This window comes from Pteropus vampyrus, unplaced genomic scaffold (assembly GCF_000151845.1).
Source record: "Pteropus vampyrus isolate Shadow unplaced genomic scaffold, Pvam_2.0 Scaffold103, whole genome shotgun sequence".
Taxonomy (NCBI): domain Eukaryota; kingdom Metazoa; phylum Chordata; class Mammalia; order Chiroptera; family Pteropodidae; genus Pteropus; species Pteropus vampyrus.
The window spans coordinates 3,377,776-3,405,671 of NW_011888884.1; the positions used below are offsets into that span (position 1 = coordinate 3,377,776).

Sequence of the window (27,896 nt, forward strand, 5' to 3'; positions counted from 1 at the left end):
AAATCGTGAGTGATTTTTCCCTGCTACATGTTATGCTTAGGTCATGTATTTCTGGTATGTTATCAAAGACTGGAACCTACAAAAATATCCATTATTACACTATGTGGTGATGACATCATGCTTCGTTTCTAGATTAACATAACTGTTCTATGTTCCCTCTGCTACTGGGAACAGTGTAAGTCCTAAGTGGTAATAGCAAGAATTGTCTTATGCTCAAACTCATCAGTGGAACCCCAAAGCTGGGAGATTGGCTATATTTATTAAGACTAAAAGAATAACTCATGTATTAAAGACTTAATGGACAGGTCCAGAAACAAATCATGGAAACAAAGAGAAGATGGAACCCATGCCTTGGGAAGCTTGGTTATGTTCTCTGAAGTTTAGATGCTTCAGTTTTCAGGGCCATTTGCTGCTGAAAGGAACAACTAGTAGGTTCTGTGTCTGGTAGACTAAGGGTGTCTTGTGGAGGGGATGATTTTATATTCAAGGATCTTATAAGTGTTTTACAGGTATGCTCCCACCTACCTGGGAGGCAGGCAGAAGCTGGCTCTGTCCCCGAGGCAGAGCACTGAAGGCACCAAGAGGTGCGTGGGAATGTTCAAGGCCACTCAGGGAATGAGTCATCAGAGGCAGGAACAGAAGCCAGATCTTTTGACCCCGGTCCACGCTCTATCAGAGAATGTCATGCTAATGAAAGCTGAAGGGACACTGGCTGGAGAAAGCGCGAAACTTCTACGCGAGGGCTTGAATGCGATTTATTATTCGTAAAGATGATTTTCATTTGACTTGGGTCTGGGTGACCATTTTAAAATCCAACAGAAAAGGAGAAACCTAGTTCCTGACAACTGCCTCTCCTCCCATGCCCAGGAATGTGACACAGAGGGGTCTGGGTATCGTCAGGGGAACCAAAAAAAAGAACCTGGTCTCTCTGCCACCTCACATCTTGGGCCGAGGCGTTCTTGGGATGGCTCGACTTACATGCCGTGTCTCAGCACGTGTCTTTCCCACTCGGAGCCCTGTGAAAATGCCCGTCCACAGAATTCACACGGAAAACGCTTCTCAGCGTTAAGAGCAGCCCCTCGCTCAGAAAATCTCATCAGATCTGTAAAGGGAAAGCAGAGTGTCACCTGTGCACCATGGGAGTAGGCAGAAGAGATAAGTCAATATTCATCAAGAAGCCTCTCTTTCCTTCACTTGAAAATCCATTTGTGGAAGCAATTTCCAGATCCTGTATTCTTTCTCCTACCTGGCTTTCCGCCTAAGGATAGTTCTTGAATGGCTCTCAAGCGGCCCCATTTCTCCTCCCCGTCCCAATTGCTTCTATCACAAGTAATCTGGATCTTTCCTGCCTGAAGAACCCCATTCCCACGGCGTCTCAGCATTTTTCTCTGTCGAGCTTCTCCCTTCTGGGATGTGGCACCAGTGCCTCACAGTTTGGCACATGTTCATTTTCTATCTGACACGGGTTTGTCTTTGTTCCCCCAAAAGAACAAAGGTCACTGAAAGCACCGGGCCGGGTTACACATAGTAGACCTCGGAGTTTTGACTCCTTCCGCGTGAGAATGCCTTCTTGATTCACGAATTGCGGTTATCTGTCATGGATATCATAATCAACACCTCACAGGGTGGCTATGGGCACTGAATGAAAGCTACAAGCAAAGAACCTAGCATGAATGTGAATCCTGGACAACAGGGAGGCTAGCGTGTGAAAGCTTGTCCTCAGCTAAGGAGGGAGCCTGGCCAGCTGCCTGGCATCTACTCCCGAATTGGTGGAATTTATGAATGTGGGGATATACAGACATTTTCTGGATGGGTCTGTTGTAAGCATCAAATATTGACTGTCGTCATTTGTCTCCTCCACGGCACTGGGCACATGTGAGAGGTCTGATAAACGTGGACTGGCTGGCTAATTGTTTACAGGCCATGCCTCCTCCTGGCAAACTCAAAGATGAGAGCTTCTATGGCCTTTGTGTGATTCTGAGTCCGAACCCCATATGTCTTTCATTATACCAGAGGGCCAAATTTTCCTGTGGGTTATAAACTGCAGGATGCAGACAGTTCTACAGCCACACTGCAAAGTGAGGGCAGTGCACAGGGAAACGTTGATCATCTCCACATATTTGATCACTCTGTGCCTGTCCATACGAGGTGTTACAGGAAGATGTCTCCTGGCTGAAATACTCCATCTAATAAAATACTCAGGATGACGTTAACAGGATAGGTATCTCTGTGCTGCCTTAATCTCCAGCACAAAAAGCTTTGTGAATGGGGCCAGTTTTAACAAAAGATGAAACATTTTCTCACAAATTAAGAAGATCACCACACAAGCCATTAAAAATAATTGCACAGACTATCTTCCTTGATTCTTTTCATTGGAAATGAGACAGCACCATCTGCTCTGCGCATTAATTCCTTAGCAGGGATTATCTTGGGCAAGAAATCAACAGAATGCCTTCCTGACTCCTCCCAGCTGCATAATGAGAGGGGGTGGGGAGGATTCTGCTTGGATTAATTTTGATTTTTTTCATGCCTGGTTTCTTCTCTTTCAAATTTTTCCGAGCTTTCTAGGCAGGATCCGCAGTGTGGCCACAGCCAGTCCTCTCTCCAGTTCTCGTGTTGGGAAAGGACGTTGGGAATGGGGTAACTACAAGGACGTGAGCCCCAGAACTGACTGTGCCTGATGAAAGTCTTCCATTGCCAACGAGGGGCATGCTCCTGGCACATTTGCTCCTTTACCCTTAGGAAACATGAAACCAGTCATCTATTCTTTCCAATGGCTCATGCTGTTTCATCCTCAAAGGAGGAGGCCAATCATTACCTGTCACACATCAAATAGCTCCCCATCAGCCCTGAGAGCTGCACTAAAGCCACCTCCCGCTCCCTACTCCTAGAAGACAGACCGTCTGGCAAAAACACCCTGAGGCTATTGTGTGTTGTCGCTTCTTGTTGGCAAGAATATACCTAGATGTTGGAAAATTGACTCAAACGAGATGAGACAAAGGAGGCTGCTCTTTCAAGGACTGGTGCGGGGGACGGGAAGGTGTAGGCTTATCATTCCTGTTCACATGACTAGAAGTTACTCATGTAAATCCCCCACCCTCCCAGACAGAAATGCATGCTTCTCTGCCCCAAGACTTGTTTTTCCTCCAGTGTGGTTATGGCTCACGAATGTGATGCAACTTTCCAGTCAAAGCCAGCCAGGTGACATCACAGTGCTCATGAGATGGGGGTGGCCATGTTGGCAAGCAAGGAAATTTGTCTGGTGCCCCACACATATAACTGCCATTTTCTTCTTCTAATTGTCTATGCTTTTATTGCGGAGGAGTCACAGGGGAGGGGAGGACTAAAGGGTTCTTGCCTCTGCAATGCTTATAACCTCTGACATCATGCGTGCTCAGCTTCAGAGATTAAAAAGTCATAGGAGCCAAGGAGGAATAATTTATTTCCTAAAGAGGAACAGCAGGGCACACTCTCTACCCTCTGTCAAAAGCACCTTCTTCCTCGGGTAGCAGCGCACAGACCTTAAAGAATTCATCACCAAGAACATATTTGTGAAATGTTAAAAGAAAAAAAAAAAGAAAGAAAATGAAAACCCATGCTTCTCGGATCGCAGCCATTTCCCTTATAGGAAATGGCCCCTGAAAGTTGTAACTTTAGAAGGACAATCATCCTATATGGTGAGGATGTTTCCTTTGTCCATTCATTTTCCAGGTTGGCCATGGGCGCGCTGATGCCCCTCGGCTTGCAGTCCCTGCTGTCGTCTTCGCTGGGGATTCAGGGGCCCGGCTTTGCACATCTGCAGTCTCCTGCTACGGTGTCACGGTGGGGTGGGGATGGGGGCAGGTCGGGGAAAAAGAACAGGGAGGACCTCAGAGGAAAAGGCCACCAAATTGGCTTTCATAGGTTTGCAGGCCAACCGAGCAGGAAAAACAAAGATATTCTGCAAAAAGTGCACCTTAGGATGAGGCCCTAAGGGCCACTGAATTGACAGAACTCAGGGTCAGGTTTCCTTCAATGAACATTCCAGTGTCCAAAGGGCTGGGGAAATGGTATGTAGTGTAAAAGGGATCTTGCCCTTGGAGCCAAAAGACTAAATTCAACCTCTAATGGTTTTTGTTTTGGTTTGTTTTCACTTTGAATGAGCTCTTAAATTTTCTGAGCCTTTATTTCCCCATTTGTAAAAGTAATACCATCTACATTGCAGAGTTATCATTTATTAGGTGGTTACTATGTTTCAGGAACTGAGTCATGTCTTGTGTGTTATCTCATTTAATCTTTACACAACCCTAGGAGGTAGGTGATATTATTATTATTATTATTATTATTATTATTAATGAATATACAAGAGTTAAAATACTTTACCCAAAGTCATATAGCTAGTAAATAGCAGAAGTGGGAGCCTAATCCAGGCAGGCCAACTGCAGAACCCTCTACATTACATAAGATTGAAGAAAAAAGGTTATTTAGAAATGACCAACACTGGGCCTGGCATGTACTGTTATTCAACAATGGTTACTAACACCATTCTCCTCATCACTGAAATGACATTTATAATGTTTATGTCTCTCGTTTATGTTATTTGTGTGCTTTTGATAAATCTGCAATAACTAAAGTAACATAGCCCAACCTATATGCTTATATGCACCATACTGGGGTTGCCACAATATTCTATGTTGAACAATATAGAAAACCAACTATAGATCACATACGTGTATGCTTATTATAACTAAATACACTTTGAAAAAATTCATTTTGAAAATGATTACAGACTAAGAGGAAGTTGGAAAAACAGTACAAAAATTCCACGAGACCCTCTCCTGTGTCCTCTGTAAATATTCTAATGAAATGAAAGCTGTGGATCCCTTTCTTCTTCTTTACAAAGCAAAACCAGCAACAGGGATGTTAAGGAAAGGGCCCCACCAAGGACTTAGGGAGAAGGCTCAGGGCTCAAGTCCTCTGCAGCCTCCCCCTTGACCCCAGCAGTATATGCCCAGAAGGAGCAATTTTAAATAAGCGTTCAATTGGAAGTTCACTTGCATTCCTCAATAGCTTTACAGTGTCGTCCGTCTTGCCATCTGCCAGTCCTTATTTTAATGATTCCCTAGACACCAGTTTTCCTTATTAAAGACAAATCACTGCTATATATTATTTTTAATAAACAAATAGCTATAGTTAGAGAGAAAATGCCTGTTTTCCTTGGGAGTTTCTATAGCTGGTAATAATTTGCAAAGATATGGCCCCTGACGTGTTTCTTAAGTCAGTCTGTTCTGCTACTTAACTAAGAAGGATTGTTCCTTCTGTTACTCCTACAACAACCTCTGCTTCCCTTCTGTCTCCCCATGGACATGCTGGCTGCCATCTGGGCCTCCGAGGGCAGGGATGAGACCAACCTCTGTCATCAGCTTTGCTGCTCATTTCTTCTTCTTTGTCCTCGTCATCGCTGCTGGAGCTCTCCATCTTTTCCTTCATCTGTTCCAGCTGATCCAAGTTGACCCGTCCAACCAGCTCAAAGTTACGGCTTACCTGAAAAAGGCCCAAACGACGGAGGAATGAACCACAGACTGAACGGGGCTGCTCGCCCTTGCGGGGGAGATCTTGCCAACATGGCTTCCCTGTGACTGTGCTTTTGGAACCAGGACCAAACAAAAAGTGTTAACTAGGGCTGATTTTTGTTGTTAGAATAAAGTGGGAAACCAAACTTTTCTTCAAAATGTCATCCGATAGAAAAATTAAAATCCACATTAAGCAAACTCTGTAATGATGTTCTGTTTGGGGTTCTCCTATCCATGGTAGCACAACATTTACCTTGTTCGTGAATCTATTTTCAGAACCTCTTTCAGTGGCATGCATACAATTATCAGGAATGACAGGTTAGTGGAGGACTCAAGCGAACCAAATGACTCAAGCCAATAAACAACGGTGGGCTGCCCCTCTATGGAAGGCGCTATGCTCCCCCTCGTTGAGCTCCAGGAGAGAGAACCACAAAGATGAATGAGATCCTGTTCTGGCCTCAGAGGCTCACGGTATAGTTGAGGGAAGACGGACATCGTTAATCAGATTCCGAGGCAGATTTCCATAGCTGCTACAGGAGAGAGTGTAATGAGAGCACAGGAGAGGAAAGAAGGAACTTGCAAGACAGTTCGAAAATATTCTCTGGGATCAGACTGGAACAAAGATTTGCTGAGCACCACTGAGTCCATATGCCTGGCAGATGGGAACATCATCATCAACTGTGACAAATGTGAGAGAGACTCGAGAGTATCAGGGCCAACAGACAGTCCTATGAAAAGGCTTAATATTGTCCCAAAAATGTCATGTAGAAGTTAAGCAGCATTTCAAAGGAGGAAGAACATTCAGGATAAAAGCTCTTTTAAAACAAGAGAAACAATACACAGTTAGAATACATATATTCTAACTATAATAATGAAGTTCATGAAATCAGTCACTTTGAAAACAACTCAGCATGAGGGTGGAACATGTCAGTGTGTCAGTCTCAATGCTAAACACTTGGGGAAGATGAGTTCTTGTGCTCGTGAAAAAAGTTTTAGAAGTTAATAGACTCAGGTGAGGAGGAGGAGGAAAAAGCCGTGTTCTGATCTTTATTTCTCCTTCCTCTCCTTGAAGAGTTCACAGTCACAGCCTCCAAAGCACCTCTGCTTGCAGCAGCTTCCCGACTAGGGACCTACCTACTGTGCCTCATGCCTGCAGACCTATATGAATCTTTACTTATTGTTATGGCATAAAAGCAAAAAGGGATGGCACAAGGAGCAGGAGCTCTGAGATCAGACGGACCTGAGGTCAAGTTCAGGGTTTGCCATTACCCAGACTCAGGGAGAGTTACTCAACATAAATGTCCTTATTTGTAAAAGACTTGAGTCAAGGTCAGCACAGTACCTGAAATACAATAGTTCTCCAGAATGTCTTTCCTTTCCCTTTTCTGGGAGTGTGGTGGGCTTTTCCAATTCTGGTTTTTGGAAACGTGTGTGATAAGCATCGTAAATGCATATGTATGAAGTAATGTTTAGCCACAAAGTCTACATTTTGATCAAATAGTATTTATGACCAATATCTGAATAAAAGTTTTCTAGGTTGCCAGTTTTTCAGGAAAAGGAGGCAAGATTACAGTTTGTCTAATTTGAAATATGTATAAAGAAACATCTTTTAAACGACCAGTACTTAAAAGGCAGTCTTTTCTGGCCGCCTTCTCCCACATCCCATCTCTGCCAAGGCATCTATAGGTGTGTGTAAGGGGCATGACGGATAGGCAGTTGCCAGGAAACAAAAATAATGAAACCAAGAAAGGCCAAAAAAGAATCTCCAAACATACTGTTTAATCCAGTAGTGTGTATTCATTCATTCATTCATTCATTCATTCACTCAACAAGAATTTCCTGAGGGCCTGTTGTGTGCCAGGCCCTGTGCTAGGTATTGGAACTCCTGCTTCTCAAAGAACTCACAGTGACAGAGATCTGTCAACAAACTAAATGTTAATTTTTTTCTTTTTTTTCCTCTTTCTTTTCCTCTCACTGGAAAACTTGACATTTTGGACTCTGCAGAATTTTAGGAGTACAAGACATTCTCATAGTATGATGATCACTTGAGGCTGACCCAGGATTTAGTTGTTCTGAAGATTTCGAAAATCTCTGCTATGCAATTAAAAGACTTGAAAGTAAAAGCTAAAAGTTTTGCTATGTAATTAGAAGAATTTCAAATAAAAACTCTTTATAGTGTTGGGTCCTTACCCTATTTTAAATCCTGAAGTCAGCAATCCAGTATTAATCTTCACACCAAAGGAAGACTCCTTGCTGTCTCTTACCTGGGTAATTCTAAGTCCCCTCCCTCCTTCCTTGCGGTTTCCCACCATCCATTCTTGCTCCTCTTACATCTATTCACCAGTGCCCTCTGAGTGATTTTTAAAAAATATTTAAATCTGCCCATGTCAGTCTCTGCTTGCCCTGAGGATAAAATCTTCATTTTTACTGTGGTTTACGTGGCCAGCTATCATCTGATCCTGGCCCACCTTCTCCAGACTGACTCCCCTTTGCTCCCACCACCCTGAACTTACTGAGCTTCCTGGAATATGCCACGCTCTTGACGTTGTGCCTCTCTCTCTGTGCACATGCCTGAAATTCTCTCAAGTCTGCCTCCATGTAGTGACACCTCAGTCGTCCAGGCTTGCTTCAGTGTCACAGGGGGACCTTCTCTAAACTCCTCCTTGGTTACATACCCTTGCTCTGTGCTTCCACATCACCCTACGCTTCCCTTTTATAATTCATCCTACTCAGTAATTAATTACGGCCTGCACGCCACACACCGCCCCCCCCGCCCCGCCTTGAACTGGAGAGTCCATGAGGACACTCTGCATGTGACTCACAGCTGGGTCTCCACTGGCCAGTGCAGTGTCTAGATCAATGTGGGTGCTGTTTGCACCTCCTGGCTACTGGATGTCTTCATTTTAACTTAATATATTTTTCTTTCCTTTAAACTTTCTCAAAGAAAATTTGGAAAATAGAAAAAAAAAACCTCATTTAAAATCCAACTACTTATACATAATAACTGTTAACAAGTTAGTATATTTCTGTATGGCTGTTTTCTATGCATAGATTATTTACATTGCTGTAATCATATGAAAACATATGCGAGTGTATCCTGCTTTTTAATGCCTTGCATGGCATAAATATCATTCTCTGTATAAGAATTATTTTTAATCGTTACATAATGTTTCATTAAGTGGATATATTATAGTTTACTTGACTGTTCCCATATGAGTTTACCTTTGGTTATTTCTGGCTTATTAAAAACGCAGTAATAAACCTTATTGTACATAAACCTTTCTTTCATGTTTAGTTTTAATTTTATAGGCTAAATTTCCAAACATGAAATTACAGGGTCAAAGTCAAAGAGTATAGACTTTATTGAAATTCCAACATGTCTAAGTTGGCTTCTAAAATGATCATAGGAGTTTCTTTCTAGACCTCGAGACTGGTGAGTATCTGATCAACTTTTTAATGATGCCGAGGACATACTGAAGGAAATTCACCTTTTTCTCTGGAAATGAGAATTTATTACCTTGTTTCCCCAAAGGCCCACAACACAGAGACAAAAAGTAAGGTTAAGAGTTTAAGATTTAAAACCTGGCTCCTCGCAGCCTTTGAAAGCAAGAGAAGCCACATATGATTTCGAAGGGTGAATTGTTCAAATATATAATCACTCTGACACTAAGATTTTATTCCAATTTTTATATCCTGTGATATTTATTTGGAAATGCCCCAAATCCAAAGTCCCCTGTGTATGCCACTAACCCGGAGTCATGGTGAAGACTGTTGTCCAATAAGAATGTGATATGAAATGCCATAGACTGGCAAATGCTTTTACATTTAAAGTCACCCCTGACGCGATGACACTGCAAAGCCTTCCGAGCTCTCGCTTGATGTTCAAACTTCATAACTAACTACACCTGTCTTCTCGTTGGTTGGTTTTTAACCTTTCAGCAAAATGGTTTGGATCTGTCCCTAGCATATTAAAGAATTTCCATGTTTGAGGCTTATTCTAAGAGGAGAAGAGTTATATGACTTACAAATATTACCAAGCTGAACATGCATTTTCATATTTAGCAAGCCCAGTCTCACAGGAAAGACTTATTTAAACCTCCTTGTTAATGAAAAAATGCAATCGGATGCCCTTGTCTTGAGATTACTTAGCAGACAGTAGGTGGGAGAGACTGTGAATGAAGAAAAATCCACTTAACATTTCCAGATTTCCCCCTCCTACTTACTTAACATTTGTACCTTCAAAATGGGACACCCGGTCAGGATGTTCCCATCACCTAACAGTACATGTCCATGTTAAAAAGAAAGGCCAGAGTGAACTTCTTATTTCTAGAAAAAGTGACATCAGAGAGCATGGGAAAACTGCTTCTTACATCAGAAATGCCTATTTCTGTCACAGACTGAAAATGTGTAGTGAGGCAAAGATTTTAAAGGACTTATAGCAAAAGCTGGCAAAATTTTTCTGTAAAGGGCTAGGTAAGCAAATATTTTAGGCTTTCTGGACCACACAGCCTCTGTCACAACTACTCAGCTGCTGCTGTAGCTCGAACAAAAGAAGCTACAGATAGTATGGAAATGGATGGGCTTGGCCGTGTTGCAATGAAACAGTACTTATGAACACCGAGATTCAAATTTTATATAATTTCCCATGCCATGAAATATTACTCTTTTGATTTTCTTCGACCATTTAAAAATGTCAAAACCATTCTTAGCTGGCAGGCCATATAAAAATAGGCGATAGGCCAATTTGGTCCACGGGTCAGAGTTTGCCAACCTGCGACTTATGATATCAAGTGGTTTACCCAGCAGATCTTTGCCCATCTTTGAAAGTCAGAATGGGAATGAGGGAAAGATATCAGCCAAGCATCGTCTCTACAATTTCTTATAGGAAGATGGTCAAATGTATAGGTAAAAACTTTGAATTCTCAGATAAGAGCATTTCAATCAGAACTCTCATAAAAGCTTCTAGAAAAGATAGCTATTTGCTCTGTTCTTTTCTGCCCTCCTATTTTATAGATATTCTTCTCAAGCATTTAACATGCTGGGTTGTGACTCTTTGTTTAAACTTGTCTTGAATACTTGCTTATAAACTCTTCCAGGGTAGCAACTGTTTCTTATTTAGCTTTTTATGTTCAGTGCAGAGTATAAGGTCAGTCATGTAGTTGACACACAATAAATGTTATTTCAATTTACCAGTAACATAAAAACCCATGGGAGATCATAAAGCATAAAGAAATTCATAATATTGCCATAATATGTGCATTCCATGATATAAATCTTCTTGCTAATGAGAGAATAAAATTGTACATTTTCTGAAAGACTGTTTCAATTTTTACCAAATATCTACTATGTGCTAAAAAATCAATCCAGTAGTTTTTCTATCACGTAACTATTATGGACCATCATGCAAGATATGTTGTCTTCCATATTTATAGATGAAGAAAACAGAACAGAAAACAAGTCAGTAATAAAGTCATGATTAGAACTCACATCTTCAGATGATATAGCTCCAGTTTCCCCATTATAATGTAAATCATCTGAAGAAATGCAAAATTATTTACAAAATAAGTAAATATTATCCCTAATACACTGCCGAAACACAAGAAGGAAGAAAAAGTATTGTGACAATAATAAATAAAATTTATTATTTTATTAAACGATAATAAAATTTGATGGGATAGAGAAGAAGCTTTGGGAATTTTTCTTCAGACGAAAAAACCTTTCCAAGAACAATAAGAGTAAAAGACAGTAAAGTACCCAGAAGGGTATGGAGCACAGAAGTCAAGGAATATATCTACCTTCTTTTGCAATCAGTGAAGACATGTTTCTGCCAGTCTTAACTTAGCAAAACAGACAAAAACAACTCATTTTGAGAATCTAAGCATAACTCCAGTCAGAAGTACTCAAGAAAGCCAAGTGAAAGGCATCATTAAGAAAGTCTAAGAACTTTGTTTTTGGCCAACTGTGCTGTTGCCAGTCTTCTGGACTGAAAACCCAGACGCAGAAATGCTGATGCTGCTGCCACATTTTGCTTATCTGAACGAACAGGATACTTAACATTTCCTACCTGAAAAGTAACTTAACTTAATGATTTTTTTTTTTTTTTTTTTTAACAAACAGCTACTGGAGCCTTTATTGTATGCAGGGTACTATATTAGATTTTGGAAGAAACGAGGTAAATAATGTGGTTTCCGTTTTAAGAATGCTGCATCCAAAGTCAAGGCAGGGACTTGCTAAGAGTTAAGTGCAAGTTGAGGCAGCATGAAATATAAACGGTTTGATGGAGGAAGGAAAGTCCTACAGAAGCCCAGAAGCAGGAGCTATCAACTTTGACTGGAGAGGTTCGTGGATAGTTTCAAAGGTTGTAGGCACAGAACATCTTCAGACGCCTACTTGAAAAATTCATCTAAGGTCTGGCCAGGCACCTCTCTCTGTAAAATGGTCACACCTCTCGCTCATCTACTTCTAATTTCACTGTCTTCCAAAATACACAAAGAAACGGGTCTATGGTTAACAAATCAAGAAACAAGACTAACGTGAGGGGGAACGGAGGTGAAATGACATAATTTTCTAGAGAAATCCTTGGAGCTGATAAAGCTAAAGCTCCTAGTACTTAGTTCAGAAATTAAATGCAATCCAAAAAAATATGTGGCCAACTGTGTGTTTATGATCTGGCATAGGGGAAGATCCTTCTTTTATTTCTTCTCATTTTCTTTGCTGGAAACAAATGTTCTGTGTGACTTTTATGCCACTGTGGATTTCACCGGTCCAGAAAGCTGAACAACTTTATTGAAATAACTAAAATGTTGGTGATTCCTCCTGAGCTTAATGTTCCGCTGCTCTCCCCTAACCAGCAAAAAGAAAGAGATGAGAGTTCCTTAGAGTTCAGCCGCCTGAGGCTCCATTTGTATAAAAAATTAAAAACATTTCAAAGTAAATTAAATTAGTGAATGTGTACTGCCTGAATAGACTATCCTTCTAAATTTAATATACCGAACATGACAATTTTACGAGCAAACTAAGTTAGAGATAATATATTTTTATGTTCCTTAAACTAGCAAAGAGACTTCAGAACCATAAAGAACACTAACAAGGTATTGCATATACTTAAACTTTCTTTAAAAATGTGTGTGTGTGTGTGTGTGTGTGTGTGTGTGTGTGTGTGTGCTTTATGTGAGTGCAAGATTTGTTTTTTCATGACTTTAAGGTTCCTAGAAATGTTAAGTCCTGACTTTCACTGGCATTGCTAATAAATGGCACTACTGAGAAGTGATTTCATTGTGTGTGTGTGTGTGTGTGTGTGTGTGTAAGAGAGAGAGAGAGGGAGAGAGAGAGAGAAAAAGGGAGAGAGACAGAGAGAAGAGAGAGAGGAATGGAAGTCGAGAGAAAGGAATAATAGGATAGTCTATCTTTTAGAAAATCTAGTGAGATCAAAAAAAGGCAGGGAGTTGAAGGATGAAAAAAATAAAAATTTAAAGATCCTGCACCGTTTACTTTAGATTCCAAGAGATTTCAGGTGTTTCCTTGCCCACCAGCATAAAGATAAAGATCTAGTAAGACAAGATTCACTGTGTCACCTAAAAAAATGTGAGTGCCAATTGTCATCCCCTTTCTACTTTACCTTGGCTTTTGAGGATAAACGTGACAGCATAAATCCAGCGCACTTGAGAATCTGGTTTTTAAAAGGAATGGTATATTTGACTTGAAGGACCCTGCTTGCTGTTACCAGTATTTTGTCCAGTCTCTTACATCTTTAGAGACAGTCCTGAGGTTTACAAGCTTTTGCAGGTGGAATTGAGAAGGCCAGTTTTGAATATCCAGTTCTGTTTAATAAAATCCTGACTGAAAATATATCCTACTATGTCTTTTAGTTTCTTCTATAGATTCATCCCACCACACAAAATCACCTAAAGCTATTCATGGAAGAATGTAAATGAGCAATGCGCTCAACATATAACTGGAGGAAGAAAAAAAGTAAACTTTAGCTTAGAACCAATTGCTAAGTCTATTGCGCCTTTTATTTTTCACAGTTTACACATTAAATTGGATCTTGAGCACCTTTTAGATCTATCTGTTCCCAATGTCAACTTTATAAGAAAAGACTGTAGGAAATTAACATTTATTGAGGACCTACTATGTGTCGGGTCCTTGGAGGTATACTTTACTAAAAATTCACCTATTTTATTTTTATTTATTTTAAAACTCGTCTATTTTGGTCTACGGCCATGCTACCCTGAACACGCCCAATTCCGTCTGATCTAGAAAGCTAAGCAAGGTCAGACTTGGTGAGAACTTGGATGGGAGACCACCTAGGAAGATTGGGTGCTGTAGGCTGTAAAACAAACAAACAAACAAACGAAAATAAACAAACAAAAACTCATCTATTTTAAATAAACAGTTCAACGAATTTTAGTAAATATATGCATCTGTGCAACCCTCAACACAATCTAGTTTAAGAACCCTTCTATCACTCTCAGAAGTTCCCTCATACTCTGCAATAATCAATCCCTGCTCCCTATCTCCAGCCAAACCAACCTCTGATCTGCTTTCTCTCTACAGTTTTGCCTTTTCTAGAAATTTCATATAAATGGAATCATAAAGTACATAGTCTTTTGTGTCTGCCTTCTGCCCACTTAACATGTTTTAAAGATTTGTCTATATTATTACATGTATTAGTAGCTCATTTCTTTTCATTGATAAGCAGCATTATTCCACCTTATGAATACATAGCACATTTTGTTTACCCATCAACTTTACGAGGGAGCAGACTTGCTGGATCACATGGGAAGTGTACGTTTACTTTTAGACAAATTGCCAAAATGCTTCAAAGTGGATCTGACATTTTATATTCCAGCCAGCACTGTCTGAGATTTCCCGTTTCTCCACATCCTTGCTAACACTTTCGCACTATCGCTCTTCTTAATTTTAGGTATTCTAATAGGTGGGTAGTAACAATTTACTGTTGTTTTAATTTGCATTTCCCTAATGATGAGTCTCACTGAGGATCTTTTTATGTGATCATTGCCATTTACATATCCCCTTGATAAAGTATCTATTCAAATCTTTTTCTCATTTTAAGTTGAATTGTTTATCTTATTATTGAGTTGTGAAAGTTCTTTATCTAGTTTAAAGTCCTTTGTTAGATAATTACTTTGCAAATATTTGCTTCAAATCTATTGCTTCCCTTTTCATTTTTTAATGTTGTCTGCTAAAAAGCAAAAATTTAATTTGATGACATCTAATTTACTGATTTTTTAAAAATGTCCACAGCTTTTATATTGTATCTAAGAAATTCTCCCTAACCCTAGGGAAGTTTTCTATTATTTTTCTAAAAGTTCTATACTTTTAGTTCATACATTGAGGTTTATGATCCATTTTGATTTAATTTTTGTGTTGAGACTACTGTAAGGGTCCATAATCATTATTTTGTATATGGAAGTCCAATTGTTCCAGCACTGTTTGTTGAAATACTATCTTTCTTTATTGCCTTAGCACCTGTGATGCAAATCAACTGACCAAATATCTGAGGGTTTATTTCCGGACTTTTTCTTCTGCATCACGGATCTAGGCACCTATCCTTATGCCAATAGTACACAAGCTTGGTTACTGTAGCTTCATAGTAAACTTCAAAGCAAGGAAGGGTGAGTCCTCAATTTAGTTCTTTTTCTACAATGTTTAGGCTATTCTAGGTCCTTTGCATTTCAACTTACATTTTAGTGTCAGTTTGTCAACTTTAACCAAAGAAAAAAGCCCATGAGATTTTGATAGAGGATTACACTGAATCTGTATATCAGTTTGAGAAGAATTACCAGTATTGAATCTTCATATCCATGAATATAGTATATACTGCATTCACTTAGTTATTTTATTTCTCTCAACAATATTCTGTCATTTTCAGTGTATAACTTTCACAGCTCGTGTTAAAATTTATTCTTAAATATTTTATTCTTTTTGATGTATTGTAAATGAAATAGATCTTTTTAAAATGTCATTTTCAGATTTTCCAATACTAATCTATAGAAATATAATTGATCTTATATCCTGCAGCTTTGCTAAACTCACTAATATTCTAGTAGCTTTTTTAGTAAATTATTTAGGACTTTCTACCTACAAAGATCACATTGTCTGTTAACAAAAACTGTTTTATTTCTTCTTTTCCAATTTTTATGCCTTAATTTCTTGTTCCTTCCTTATGGTCCTTGACTTTTGTATATAATTATTAACAAACTTGTCTTAAGTGCACTGTACATCGGCACTCCTATACCATTTTTATGAATGCTGACTTTGTATCTCCTTCACCCCGATGAATGACCATTTTTAACTAGTGCATGACGTCACTGCCTATCAGTCAAAAATTCTGTTTCAGCAGCACTGCTATCTTTGTTTATAAAATAGTGTCTGGATAATTATTTCAAAAATTCAAACTGCATTTTGTACCCATCATTTAGAAAAGAAGGTGTAGAAAACGGGAAAAAGCAAGTGCCGCTATTGGTAATAAGCATGAGTCTCATAAACTTAGCAACTGAGACTGAGATGAAAATCATTAGGCATGTTGAAAGTGGCAGTTCTACAGCCTCAATTAGGTGCTCGTTGGACTTAATAAGCTGGTCAACCACGAGAAAGAGTAAAATTTAAAAAAAACAACATAACTTGGCATAGTGAAAAGTATAACATCAAAGATGTGTTTAAAATGCAAGGTATAATTAGTGATTTTATAGTTTAGGTCTTTAGGAACATAACTTCTTTTATGACGGCTACAACTGTTGTTTTACTTGAGCACAAATCAATTCACAAACAGGTTGAAGACCACAGTCAGTCTCAAAATGTGGGGAATACCAGGATTTCATTTAATCTTACAAAACCTCTGAGAAAAGTATAGCAATTCTCATTCAGAAATCAGAAAACAGACACAGAAATTTAACTTGCTGAAGTTACACAGTAAATGGTAGAGGCGAGATTCAAACCCAGGTCCATTTGGCTCCAAAAGCTCTAAACTGGGTCCCCAGTTTCCTGAGCAACCCACTTCCCTGATGCAAACCCAGAAGCCCCAACCTTCCCCTCTAGCTCAGGAAGCCTCTGGGTTTCTAACCTTCCCTGGATTTCCCCAGTGACTCACAAACTACTGTGCAACAATTTATCTTCCTGGTTTGCTTCATCCCAAAATACGAGCCTGAAGGCTTGAATATGATAATAAAAAGATCTGAGGTGGTCACGAAAATTAGATACAAGTATATAAAAGTAGAAAGCTTGGTGTGAAATGGATGAGTGCTTTACCTTTGAGTTTGGGGGAAGCAATGCTCAGGAAATTTGAATAAGAAAGGATATTAAAGTTTTTAAGTGAGGTAATTTAGGCTTTTCTTCTCTGCTTTCACTTTTGGGCAGACACGTTAGAAAATGAATGCATTCCAAAGCAGAAAAGCTACCATAAAATCATTAAATTGTGGATGGGTGATACAGCTCAGCCTTCTCTCTCAATACCTTGCAGAAAAATTCTAACCCTTGGGTGCAGATGATTCAAACTAAAATTTTATAACTTGGGTTTGTAAGGCTAAAAAAGAGGGCCTGTGTTTCTACTGCCAGGACACAGAGCAAAGGAAAAAGAAACAATATCAAAAGTGCTTTTCATTGTGCCTTACGTAAACACTCACTAGATGTTTGGGATCTGTCAGTTAATTAGAAAGCATTTCAACAGGCTCTTTTCATGAAACAAATCCAAATCATAGCGTGCCCTCCTGCACTCAGTAATACACAGAACCAGAAACTATCCATCTCAATTCCTGACGTGCCCAAAATAGGCCTTGTGAGAAATGAGGAAGCTGTCCTGGATGATTTTAACCTACAATCTGCAGACCTTGGGCAGAGAATTTTTTCATAAACCTTTTTACTTTATGTCTTGTACTAATCTGTTCTTTATCAATCCACTTCCTCAAATAAAACACATATTTTACAATCCTTATATTGCTTTGACAGGAATAGCGATGCCTTGGAAAATTATCATAGTTAGCAAAATATGGAAACAGCCTACACAACCGAGGGACTTGGTGGTATGGCCATCAGATAGAAGAGAAGCTGGCAACTATGGGTCCACAGCCTGTCACCTACGTTTGTAGACAAAGTTTTACTGGAACACAACCATGCCCATTCATTTATGTCTTGTCTGTGGTGGCTTTCTTGCTACAAGGGCAGTTAAGTAGTTGCCACTGAGACCATCTGGCCTGTAAAGTCTAAAATATTTTCTATCTGGCCCTTTACAGAGAGTTCGCCAACACTTGTGACAATGCATTTAAAATAATATGGAAAAACAAACCAAGTCATGTATAGTATAATCACAATTATGTAAAACAGAGGAAACTGGGCACAGAAGAGCCCAAAAATGTTAAGCAGCCGGAATTGGGTGGTAGCATTACGATTATGGGTGATTTTCCTTATCTCCATCTATGTGTTCCGATTTTCTAAAATGACCTTATGTGTCTTTTCTAATAGAAAAAAACTGAACCTCATTTTAAACATTATTTTAGTTCCTGTCTCTGACTTGCGTACAGTAAGTGTGACGAAAGTCAGCTCTCCCACCCCGCTCCGGCCCTTTCCACAGGTATGCTGCGGGTGGGAGGCAATTAAGTCCCAGGCAAGTACCTTATGCTCGTCCCGAAGGTGGCTGTCCAGTTCCTCCGTGTGCTTGGTCTCATAGTAGCAGAGCTGGCATTTGTAAGGTTTCAGTTCATTGTGCTTTTCTATGTGTTGCTGGAGGCTCTCGTCACTGGAGCAGGTGAAGGTACACTTATCACAGCGGAAAACTACTCCCTGCAAGTATTTTGACAGTTTGGAACGGCACACTTCAATGGGGACAACTCGCTCTTCTGTGGAGACAAATTGAATGGAAAGATGGGAATTTTTACTGATGGCAAGCTGATGTTCTTTCTTTGGAATATAAGAAACGCACCCAACTCAATTTTGCTACTTCTTGTGAGTTTGGGTCTGTGAACTGCACACACAGATAATATTCTCCTCAAACCCCAAAATAAGGTATTCGTCTGGTACAAGTCGGTGTTTTTAGGGCCGACAGCTGGTTGTGTACTTAATACCCAGAATGAGCTATAAATTAGCGTGGAAGGTGCTTGCTAATTCCTGGATGGAGGTGATTAAAGGAGGGGAGAAGAATGGAAGTGGCTGCCACTTTTCCCAACATTAATGATTATCGACAGCAACCATTAGTTAGCACTTCCGACTTTCCCACCAAAGGTTATTGAGGTGGACTTACAGATGTCCACCTTGGGGGGCAGGAATCTGACACCCCCCGAGCCCCTACGTGCCACCACTGTGCACCCTCCTAGCAACTCAATTAGGCCGGAGTTATTCCCATTTTTACAAATTAGTAAAGTGAGGAACACAGCGCTTAAATAACTCTCCAAGTCACAGACGTCGACCTTGGCCAAACTGAGCTCCGCATCCCTGTCTGTCAAACTGCAAATCCATCATTTCCCATCGCCTCCAATTCCATTCCTGTTTCCCTTTGCAAAACGTTCTCAAGGAGACCGTTTTACTTTTTCTGAAACCAAGGGAATCACTGATCTAATACCAAATCTGAAAACAAAGAAACCTGTACACTTTCATTCACTAAAACTCCAACTCTAACTATGAAGACTGCACAAATGAAAAGGCTGCAGGCTACATTCGGAGGGAGATGGGGGTGGTGTGGGAGATACGAAGGATTTATGCCTTTTCAATCTGTAATCTGATTGTCACAAGGGAAAAAATAAAAGAGAGAGAGGATTTGGGTGCCTTTCCCGTTAACATACCAAATGCTTAGGGCTGGAAACGCGTGTGCTTGTTTATTTTGCACTCTCTCACCCTTGTGTTTAACTGCTCAAATTAAATTTCACACCAGCCTGCCCAGAGCATTGGCGCACGCGCCAGATATCCATAACTGGGATAAAATTAAAATCTGTGCTATTTATGCAAGGATCAAATATAGCGTGTGTTTTCACGCTGTGTCTGGATTTCAGAAGACTCTGAAAGTTTACAAATGGACGCACACAACATATACTTATATTATTTAGAAACGGCAATGTATTATTAAGTCAAAAAAGCGTGATTTATTCTCAGAGTCACTGAGTAGCAGCGTTTCCCGAGCATCAGTATTTTGCGGGGTGGTGTGACCCATTCAGTGAGCCTTCCCTGTGTAGCTGGCCTGCGCTGGGCCCCTGGGGAATTTTCCCCACCCAGCGTCATGCCTTAGTCTCAACCATCACTTTCTCCCTACAGGGCAGTCCCTGCCTTGGGAGTCCTTGAATGCAGCGATTAATTGGCCAGCACAAAAGCTGGGCAGAGGAAGCGTGGAAGGTGGTGTCTTGCAACATACTCCCTGGAGCTCTAATGCATATGTTATTTTCCCTATACAAAGAGTCAGTCGCTTATTTAGAAATATAAATATTTTTAAACCAAAGTATAGCAGACAGCTAAGAAACACATGATTATAATGTAATCCACACATTTTCTTAGAATAGCAAATGTTTAACAGTCTTCTAACCATTCAGTTCCATGGCTTGGTGTAAAGGGAGGAAAAAATGCTTTGGGTAAAAGCACTGAGCCTTCTGCTCCTCTAACCCAGGGTTTCTCAACAGTAGCACCATTGACATTTTGGGGCCAGATAATTCCTTGTTGTCGGGGGCTGTTCTGTGCATTACTGGATGTTTATCAGTGTCCCTGGCCTCGACTCACCGGATTACCAGTAGCATTCCCTCCTCTGCAGTCATGACCACCCCAAAATGCCTTCACACAAATGCACCCTGAGGAGGCAAGACAGACCCCAGGCTGAGAACCACGGCTGTAAGCATTAATGCCAGCTGCTCTGGTTAAGACACATGTGGACTTGAACCGTGAGCAAGCTGGTGCCCACAGCAAGAGATGGAGGTACAGGCTGAACCAGGGGGACCAGCCCCCACACTGAGGATATCCTTTTCCAGCTCAGGGGTTCATGGGAAGTGCTGACATGAACTTTTCTGGCACCTTCCTTGAGACTTCATTCCCCTTGCTCTCTTCATGTTTGTTCCTGATTTATATTTTGTCATTTCTACTACTTCCACTTTTATTTTTGGCTCTGGCCCGTGCCATGGGCCCTGGTTCTGTCGACCTCAGTGGAGATGGCAAACAGCTGGGTATAATTCTCCATATAACAATGTCTTGAACACCTTGAAGACAGTCATTTAATCACCCTCCAGTCTTCGCTTCTCCCCTGTAAATAGTCGGTTCTTTCAAACTTGTTTTAATAGGTCTCCTTTTCAGTTCCTCTATCACTTTAGTTTTCATCGCAGTTTCCAATTTCACTATGTGTGTCTAAGTGAATTTTACACAGTCCTGAGCACTCAGAATGATACCTTGGAGCTTAAATAATAATAATTAATGCAGACGACTGCTACAATTTATTAAGTGCTCACTATGTTTCAAGCATGGTTAAGTGCTCTACCCGCATAGCTACTTTTTATTCTCCTAACATTCTACAAAGTCAGTTTTATTATCTTCAGTTTATTGATATGGAAACGGAGAACTGATCCGTTCAGCTACTTCCTCAAAGTCCCTCCTCTAGTTCAGTACAAAACTGTGACCTGGAAGCACAGGACTCTTGACCTTGGTCAGTGTCCTCCTTCACCCCTGAAAAGAACAGGGATTTGTATGTAGTGTACCTATAAGCCTTTCATTCCTGCTAGTTTAAAAACGTGAAAGCTACAGATGTCTAAGGCAACCATTTCTATCTGAATTTCTTTGAAATATCTTCTGGATTTGATAGAAGGTAATTTCCCTGCTTGCTTACTTTGAAATGCAAGACTTCCCATTTCCAAACTAAGACATCATCAGTGTCGCAAGTCTTTTAGTTATATGGATTTTTTTTCTACGAAGATATTCATTTTAGAAAACGTTAACTTTTTTCTCCTTTCTACAAATACGGCTAACATGACCAAGATAAAAAACAAGACAGACTTTGAGAGGCAGGCAAATGACTGACTGCGTTTTCTGAATGAGGTTATTCATGATTGAGGCAAGTGAAGGATGTAGAGACTGGAACATTTCCAGGTATGGACTGAGCCCTGTCTTGGCTACAGAAGCTCAGCACTCAGGGCTTTTTTCTATGGAGGCAGCAACAACTGTGGGTCTTTCTTGACTTCACACCTCTCAAAATTACCTTGGGTAAAAATTCAAGGTCTGAATCACACTCATTGTGACTCAGCTTCTAGCACTGGCTGCAAAAATATTATGACTTCAGCAGTTCGACTATAAGATAGATTGTGTCTCACATCTCCTCCTACTCAAAAGATGCTTGGTGCTGCAGCTGGACATAAAACCCAAGAAGCAGGACCTCAGAGTAACGGCTCACTGAAGCACTTGGGTACCAAGGTGCAATGAGGGCCAACGAGTGTGTGCTGTCAAGCTCCTGTGGCACTCTGTGGAAAAATCTGCAGAACTGTAACTACGGAGGGGGGTCACTTCTGCTGAAAACAGCGAAAACCACATCCCCATGGAGTCCAAATCACCAGGTAAAAATTCTTCCTGAAAGGCAGACCACAACACACATGGGTTTCCTCCCACAACGTGCCAAATCCGAACGGAGCAGGGAGAGATTTGGAAGTCATCCACCCCCGCGAGCTTTGTAGGTAAGTGATCATGCTGGAGGACCCGGACCCTCTTTGGGCCAAACCAAAGACCTACCCATTACTCCTTCTCAGCCAAACCAGTGATAAAGGCTGAGAAACAGAAAGCCATTAGGAAAATAACAAGTTTCTAAAAAAAACCAAAACAATCATCTCAAAACATAACCATAAAGAAAAACATAAACAGAAGCACAACAGCTCCCAGTAAGAAGTTATTAGGTTTTGATGTGAGCCAAGCTAGTATCGGGGTTACCAGCTGGGAAACAGAGACTTTAAGTTAATATATCAACTGGAGACCAGTATTAGTGATTACATAGATCCATAATTACAATATAAATATTTAGCAAAGCTATGTTTCATCCTATAATTCAATCTGTGCCAAATTTTTCAGGTTCACTGCAAGTATGCAAAGTACATTTAGGCAAAGCTATATGCACAAGGCATCCTGCTTTCAATGGTGATAAATCCAATGGAAACATATTCGTGAAACTATTTCTTTATTTATTCTTCTGCTTCCCATTAAAGTTAAAGTTCCTTCAGTGCACAAACCTTGCCTGACTGTACATGGCTGTTTCCCAAGAGCTTAAAACAATGCTAGCATATAGTAGGTGTTCAATAAATATTGCTGCATGAATGAAAACCTATCAAAAGTCCTACCACCAACTTTCTCCTCGAAACAAAAGCCTCCGGGCTTAATATTTCCCTCATGGCCAACATCACCAAGTGTTGATCTCATCTAAGTTCATAGTTCCCCGAAGAGATGGGTCTACTAATCCTTTGCTCCAATCTTTGCTAAATTAGTATTTGTCAGGTGTCTCATCAGTCCCCTGGCTTCCCATTTATCCACTGAGTGAAGTTCAAACTCCCGTATTGGTATCCGAACCTTCCATAATCTGGCTGAAACGTACTTTTCTAGCTTCGCCTCCTATTCCCTTCAGGCCCCCCTCAGAACAGTCTAATGCCCCTCTGTAACCCTGTCTTGCTCCCACTCACATGAGTGGTTTGTTAAATCCCTCTTCCCGAGTAGTGGGTCGAATAGTGTCCCCCAAAAATGTATGCCCACCTAGAATCTCAGAATGTGACCTCTTGAGACATGATGTCTTTGCAGCCGTAATTAGTCAAGGTGAGGTCATACTGGATTAGGGCGGGTACCAAATCCAGTGACCAATGTGCTTATAAGAAGAGGAGAAGGCACACAGAGACCCAGACGAGGAAGAAGGCCTGTGCGGGTGGAGGCGGAGATTGGAATGATGTAGTTACAAGGCAAGGAATGGCAAGCAATGTCGGGATCCACCAGAAGCTAGGAAGAGCCAAGGAAGGATTCTTACTAGAGCCTCCAGAGGGAGCATTGCCCTGATGACACCTTGATTTCAGACCTCTAGGCTCCAGAATGGTGAGAGAATGAATACAATTTAGTTGTTTTAAGCCACCCAGGAAACTAATATACCCCAGCTTAAATCTCTTCTACCTTTTGAAGGTTATCATAGCTCAGTTTGACGACTACCCCCTCCACCTTTCTCAGAAGGCCTCAGAAAGATCTCTTACTGCAGTCCCTAGAGACCAAAGATGTTTATTCATCCACAGAGCAAGGAAGGCACAGGTGCAGAAAGAGCCCCATGTTGTTACTTTGAGATCAGCCCCAACTCGAAATCGCAAGGCAGACACCCAACCCTGTCTCTTGACTTGTCAAGACCAGCTTCCCACTGAGCTGCAATTTTGAGTTGGGATGGACACCAAAGCCAGGCCAGGACACAGATGGCAGACACGGCTGTCCTGAAGCACCCTGCCATCTGTGGTTTGGTGGGCCTTGTCTCTGACCATCAGCCCTACAGATACTTCCATCCCCAGGCCCAGCTGCCACAGTCACTAGATCGCTCAATAGAGTGACACCAACCACCTTCCCAAGGGTGAGACAAGGATGCCTAGTGGTTAAAGGGGGCTGTGGGTCAGATAAGCCTGGGTTCAGATTCCCGCTAGGTCAACTATTAGTCATTTACCTTAGGTAAGATGCTCAGTCCTTCTGAACCTGTATTTTCCCTTGTTATCAGGGGGTGACCATAATACCTGCTACAGAGGGTTTTGTGAGAATTCCATACAATGACATCTGGAAAGCGTTCAGTACAGCACCCGCCACCATTGTTAACGCTGCCGTTATTACCACCAACCCTCAAATGCTCATGTTCATTCCAGCCTGTGTGCTTTCTGACCCCGATGAGGGCAGCATTCATATACTCGTATGCTTCTTTTAATATAAATTATGTCTACAAATAAATGTTAGAGCCACGTGATGGATGGGGATCAGAAGATTGGGGTTGACACATAGCTTCACCGCTTACCGGTTGGGTGACTTGGGTTAAACGGCTTCAGCTCTGGGCCCTGTGGGACTTACCGCTGCATTTATGGAGGGGACAATATGCACTATATATCATCCGCGGTCCTCTTCAGGAGAACCCACTGGAGAAATTCCTTTCAGGCTTCAGTGTCCAGGATTCCTGAAAATTTCCTGAACAAAATTTCAAAAGTCTAACAAATACTCTAAATCCAACTGATTCTGCTTTCTTCTCTCCCATGGTATCTGGGAGACCTCGGTGCCAACCTGCAGCCCACTGCTAACACACGCGCAGCACCTCCTGGCGTACACCGAGGGCCCAAACTCTTGGTGAGCTTTCTCATCCTTTCAGGTAAACTTTCAACTGGTTTCTCCTTATTTTGCACTTGCCCCCATTTCCTCATTTGTTTTGAATCCTATAGTTCTGTACGATTATCAGTAAGACACCTTAAATGCTTTGTGAAATGACCACAAATAACTACACAGAATTAAAGAAAAAGTAGTTTTCCTCAGCCTCAAGTTTCATGTATGCAAAGCAGGACTAGAAGTAACGGTATTATCCTCCAGGTGTTGCTGGAAGAGGGAGTGACTTTGTGTGCGTAAGAAGCACTTTGTCAAGTGTAGCGCCCTAAGGGTGAGTTCATGGCATTGGTGTTTAATCTTCCCTTGCCTCCCCCTCTCCTGAATTCTCAGCTCAGGGAAGGAAAGTCATAGAGCTCATTAGCCAGCCATCCAGCTCTCATCCTGCCAGGCAGCAATATGGGAAAAGAGAAGGAATCAACCACAGAAGAGAGGTCTCACTATTTCTGTTTGCTCGGCAGAAACACTGCTCATGGCCTCTCCCCAAGCTGTGAGGGGGCACAGAGCCACCGTGACACATGGGCTTGGGTACCAGAAGCCAGGTGACTGAGGCGGAACACCAGGTGGGACCACTCGGGCCAAGAATTCCTGCCTAAATGTTGCTACACTGCTTCTCCCAGTTGCAGGTGGACGTCCTAGCCAGCAAAGATCTTATGTCTCATTAGAGTGCCATGGGGAGGAGGGAAATCTGAGAATGCTCCGTGGTAAGCATTTCTACAGACTTTGCTGCAGATACGTCACAAAAAGCATGGGCCAAAGGCAGTGGCTCTGCGGAAATGTTCGAACCTTTGAAAATGCTCCCTAGTATCCAGCATTTCAGAGTGAGCAACATCTCAGCAGGACTGCAGAAGATACTCATTGCTTTGGAGGCACATGTGGCAGATACTGAAAAGCTTTCCAAGGTTAGAGGCAAAGGAAGAGGAAGAAAAGAAGGGCAGAAGGGAGGGAAGGAACGAAGGAGAAATGGAAAGAACAGTAGATGGAAACAGTAAGAGAGATTGGCAATGGGTGTTCTAGTAATCTTTTTCCATCCATGTCTGGCTTGATTCTTTTCAGGACAAAGTACTTTTTTACGTAAACAGATTTTTCCTTCCAATGCAGAAGAAGCCTGTTGTTTAACAGTGTTTTAATTGGCCAAGAGTAAACTCAACTCAAAAACAAAAACAAAAACAAAAAAGAACTTAAAAGAAGAAGTTGGTTCCTGTTTATCAACGGGAACCAACATTTATGAAACAGCCAATATGCATCCATTAGGGAACACACTAGACACTTTACATGTTATTTCACAGGCATAATCGCCATCTCTTTTCACAGATAAAAGAGAGGTTCAACACAGGAGGCTTTGAAACCAGAATTTAAGTCCGAAGCCTATGGGTTTTCTAATATATATCAGGCCACTTTTATTTTTAAGAATTTTCTCTCTCCGTCCATTTCAGGGAAAATTCTACAATCTGCTTTGGAAATCATCATTTTGGTTTTCCTCCAAAGAATTGCTTATCACATAGAGCTCTTCACATTTTAGAATGAATCTTCAGCTATGCATTCTCTTTCTCACTCACCCCTTCCTTAGCAAGGTTATGAGAGCAGAGGACTCAGAATATAAAAATCCCTCACGCTGGGAACCTACAGAAGTGCTCATGGCAGAATCCATCACCTTTGCCTCCCTCCCTCCAGGTGGAGGAAACTCTCTCAGCAGGAAGGTGTTTTTATCCTGTTGACTGTCACTGTGGTTATCACTGTGACTTCTTGCCTGGAGATAAGGTGAGGAACAAGGGACCAGGGCCAAGGTGCCACTGCCACCTTTGAGAGCGTGTCCCCATAATACCATCCTCCGCCCGCACGCCAAGAAAGCTGGGCTGCAAAGTTACCTCGGTGCAGCACGATGTGGTCAATCATGTTGCGTTTGTATTTGGTGTGGTAGAGGCAGAGAGGACAGCGAAGGTCTTTGGGGCCCTCCTCCGGAACTGCTGAATGCCCGGCTTCCACGTGCATAGTAAAAGCAGATCTAGGGGAGAGGTGGGGGAGACAGGCGGTGAGTGTGACGAGGGATCATTTCACTCACAACGCGCTACTGGCAACCCTAGCACAGAGCCTCCGGGTGCGATACCACTGCTCGAGGGGCCAAAACCAGAATTGTTAATGACGTTTGCTGCCCACGAGTTCCTAGGTCACTCGCGCGCGCGGTAACTGAACACTCATGCAGCGGGCACTCCTTTTGGGAAATGTTGCCACTTGGCTGAGTTCAAGGCTTAGTATGAAAAGAAATGGATTCCCCCAAATACTTTGTTCTTTATTTTTTTAAGTATAATTGGTATACATATATTAGTTATGTTAGTTTTAGGTGTACAATATAGTGATTTGACATTTTTATACCTTACAATGAGATCACCCGCTAATTCTAGTAATCTTCTGTCACCGTGCAAATGCATCACAATATTACTGACTATATTCTCCTTCACCTTTTTCACCCATCCTGCACCCCCCCGCCCCCCACCAACCAACAACCATCTCTGTGGTCTCTGTTTCTATGAGTCTGCCAAACATTTTGTTCTTGAAAATTAGAAACTGCCTATTAAAAGTATGACAATAAATTCCCTACAAGAACATATTTCTCATCATGCTTGGAAGAAGAGAGACTGTTTTAAAGCTAGGTTGATTTACCACCTGCCTGTGTGACTTCACAGGTCAGGGGGAAAGAGCAATGAGGTTAGAAAGTTATGACGGCTGACGATCAGGTGAACTAAACTCAGAGCTATACAACAGCTGGAAGGCGGAAGGGTACTGTTGCCTCTCCCTCCACCCTTTTCAATAGTTCAAAATTTACAAAACCTTAAATGTCTCATGAAAATGGATGAAACCGAGAGTTTAATGGGCAAGTCCCCTTCTTATTAACCCAAATGCTTTTCTCTGGGGAAACATGTACACCTGTTAGTGGGTCCTCATTATCTGGGTGCTTACAGCCTTTCCTCAGTTCTAAGATCACATACGTATTTATCTGGAAAACAACTGAGCCAA

The 27,896-nt window shown here is 41.3% G+C and overlaps 1 protein-coding gene and 1 pseudogene across 12 annotated transcripts in view; one reads left to right on the forward strand and one right to left on the reverse strand.

The window, feature by feature from the left end:
* The window catches only part of ZNF462 (zinc finger protein 462), a 129,267-nt gene that overhangs the window by 2,903 nt on the left and 98,468 nt on the right, over window positions 1–27,896 (reverse strand). For 8 of the 12 annotated variants that reach the window (XR_002781514.1, XM_011364952.2, XM_023533480.1 and 5 more), the window contains 4 exons: window positions 26,750–26,886; window positions 18,183–18,406; window positions 5,391–5,523; window positions 979–1,102 (listed from right to left, as the gene is read on the reverse strand). Coding sequence is in view for 9 of the 12 variants with exons in the window: in XM_011364952.2 (XP_011363254.1) it covers window positions 979–1,102; window positions 5,391–5,523; window positions 18,183–18,406; window positions 26,750–26,886 (618 nt within the window). In the remaining 3 variants the exon portion in view is untranslated. Of the gene's footprint in view, window positions 1–525; window positions 670–978; window positions 1,103–5,390; window positions 5,524–18,182; window positions 18,407–24,581; window positions 24,696–26,749; window positions 26,887–27,896 lie in introns of those variants that run through there. The other 4 variants (XR_002781515.1, XM_023533478.1, XR_002781516.1 and 1 more) reach the window with 4 other exon arrangements.
* LOC111742919 lies at window positions 13,765–13,883 on the forward strand (annotated as a pseudogene).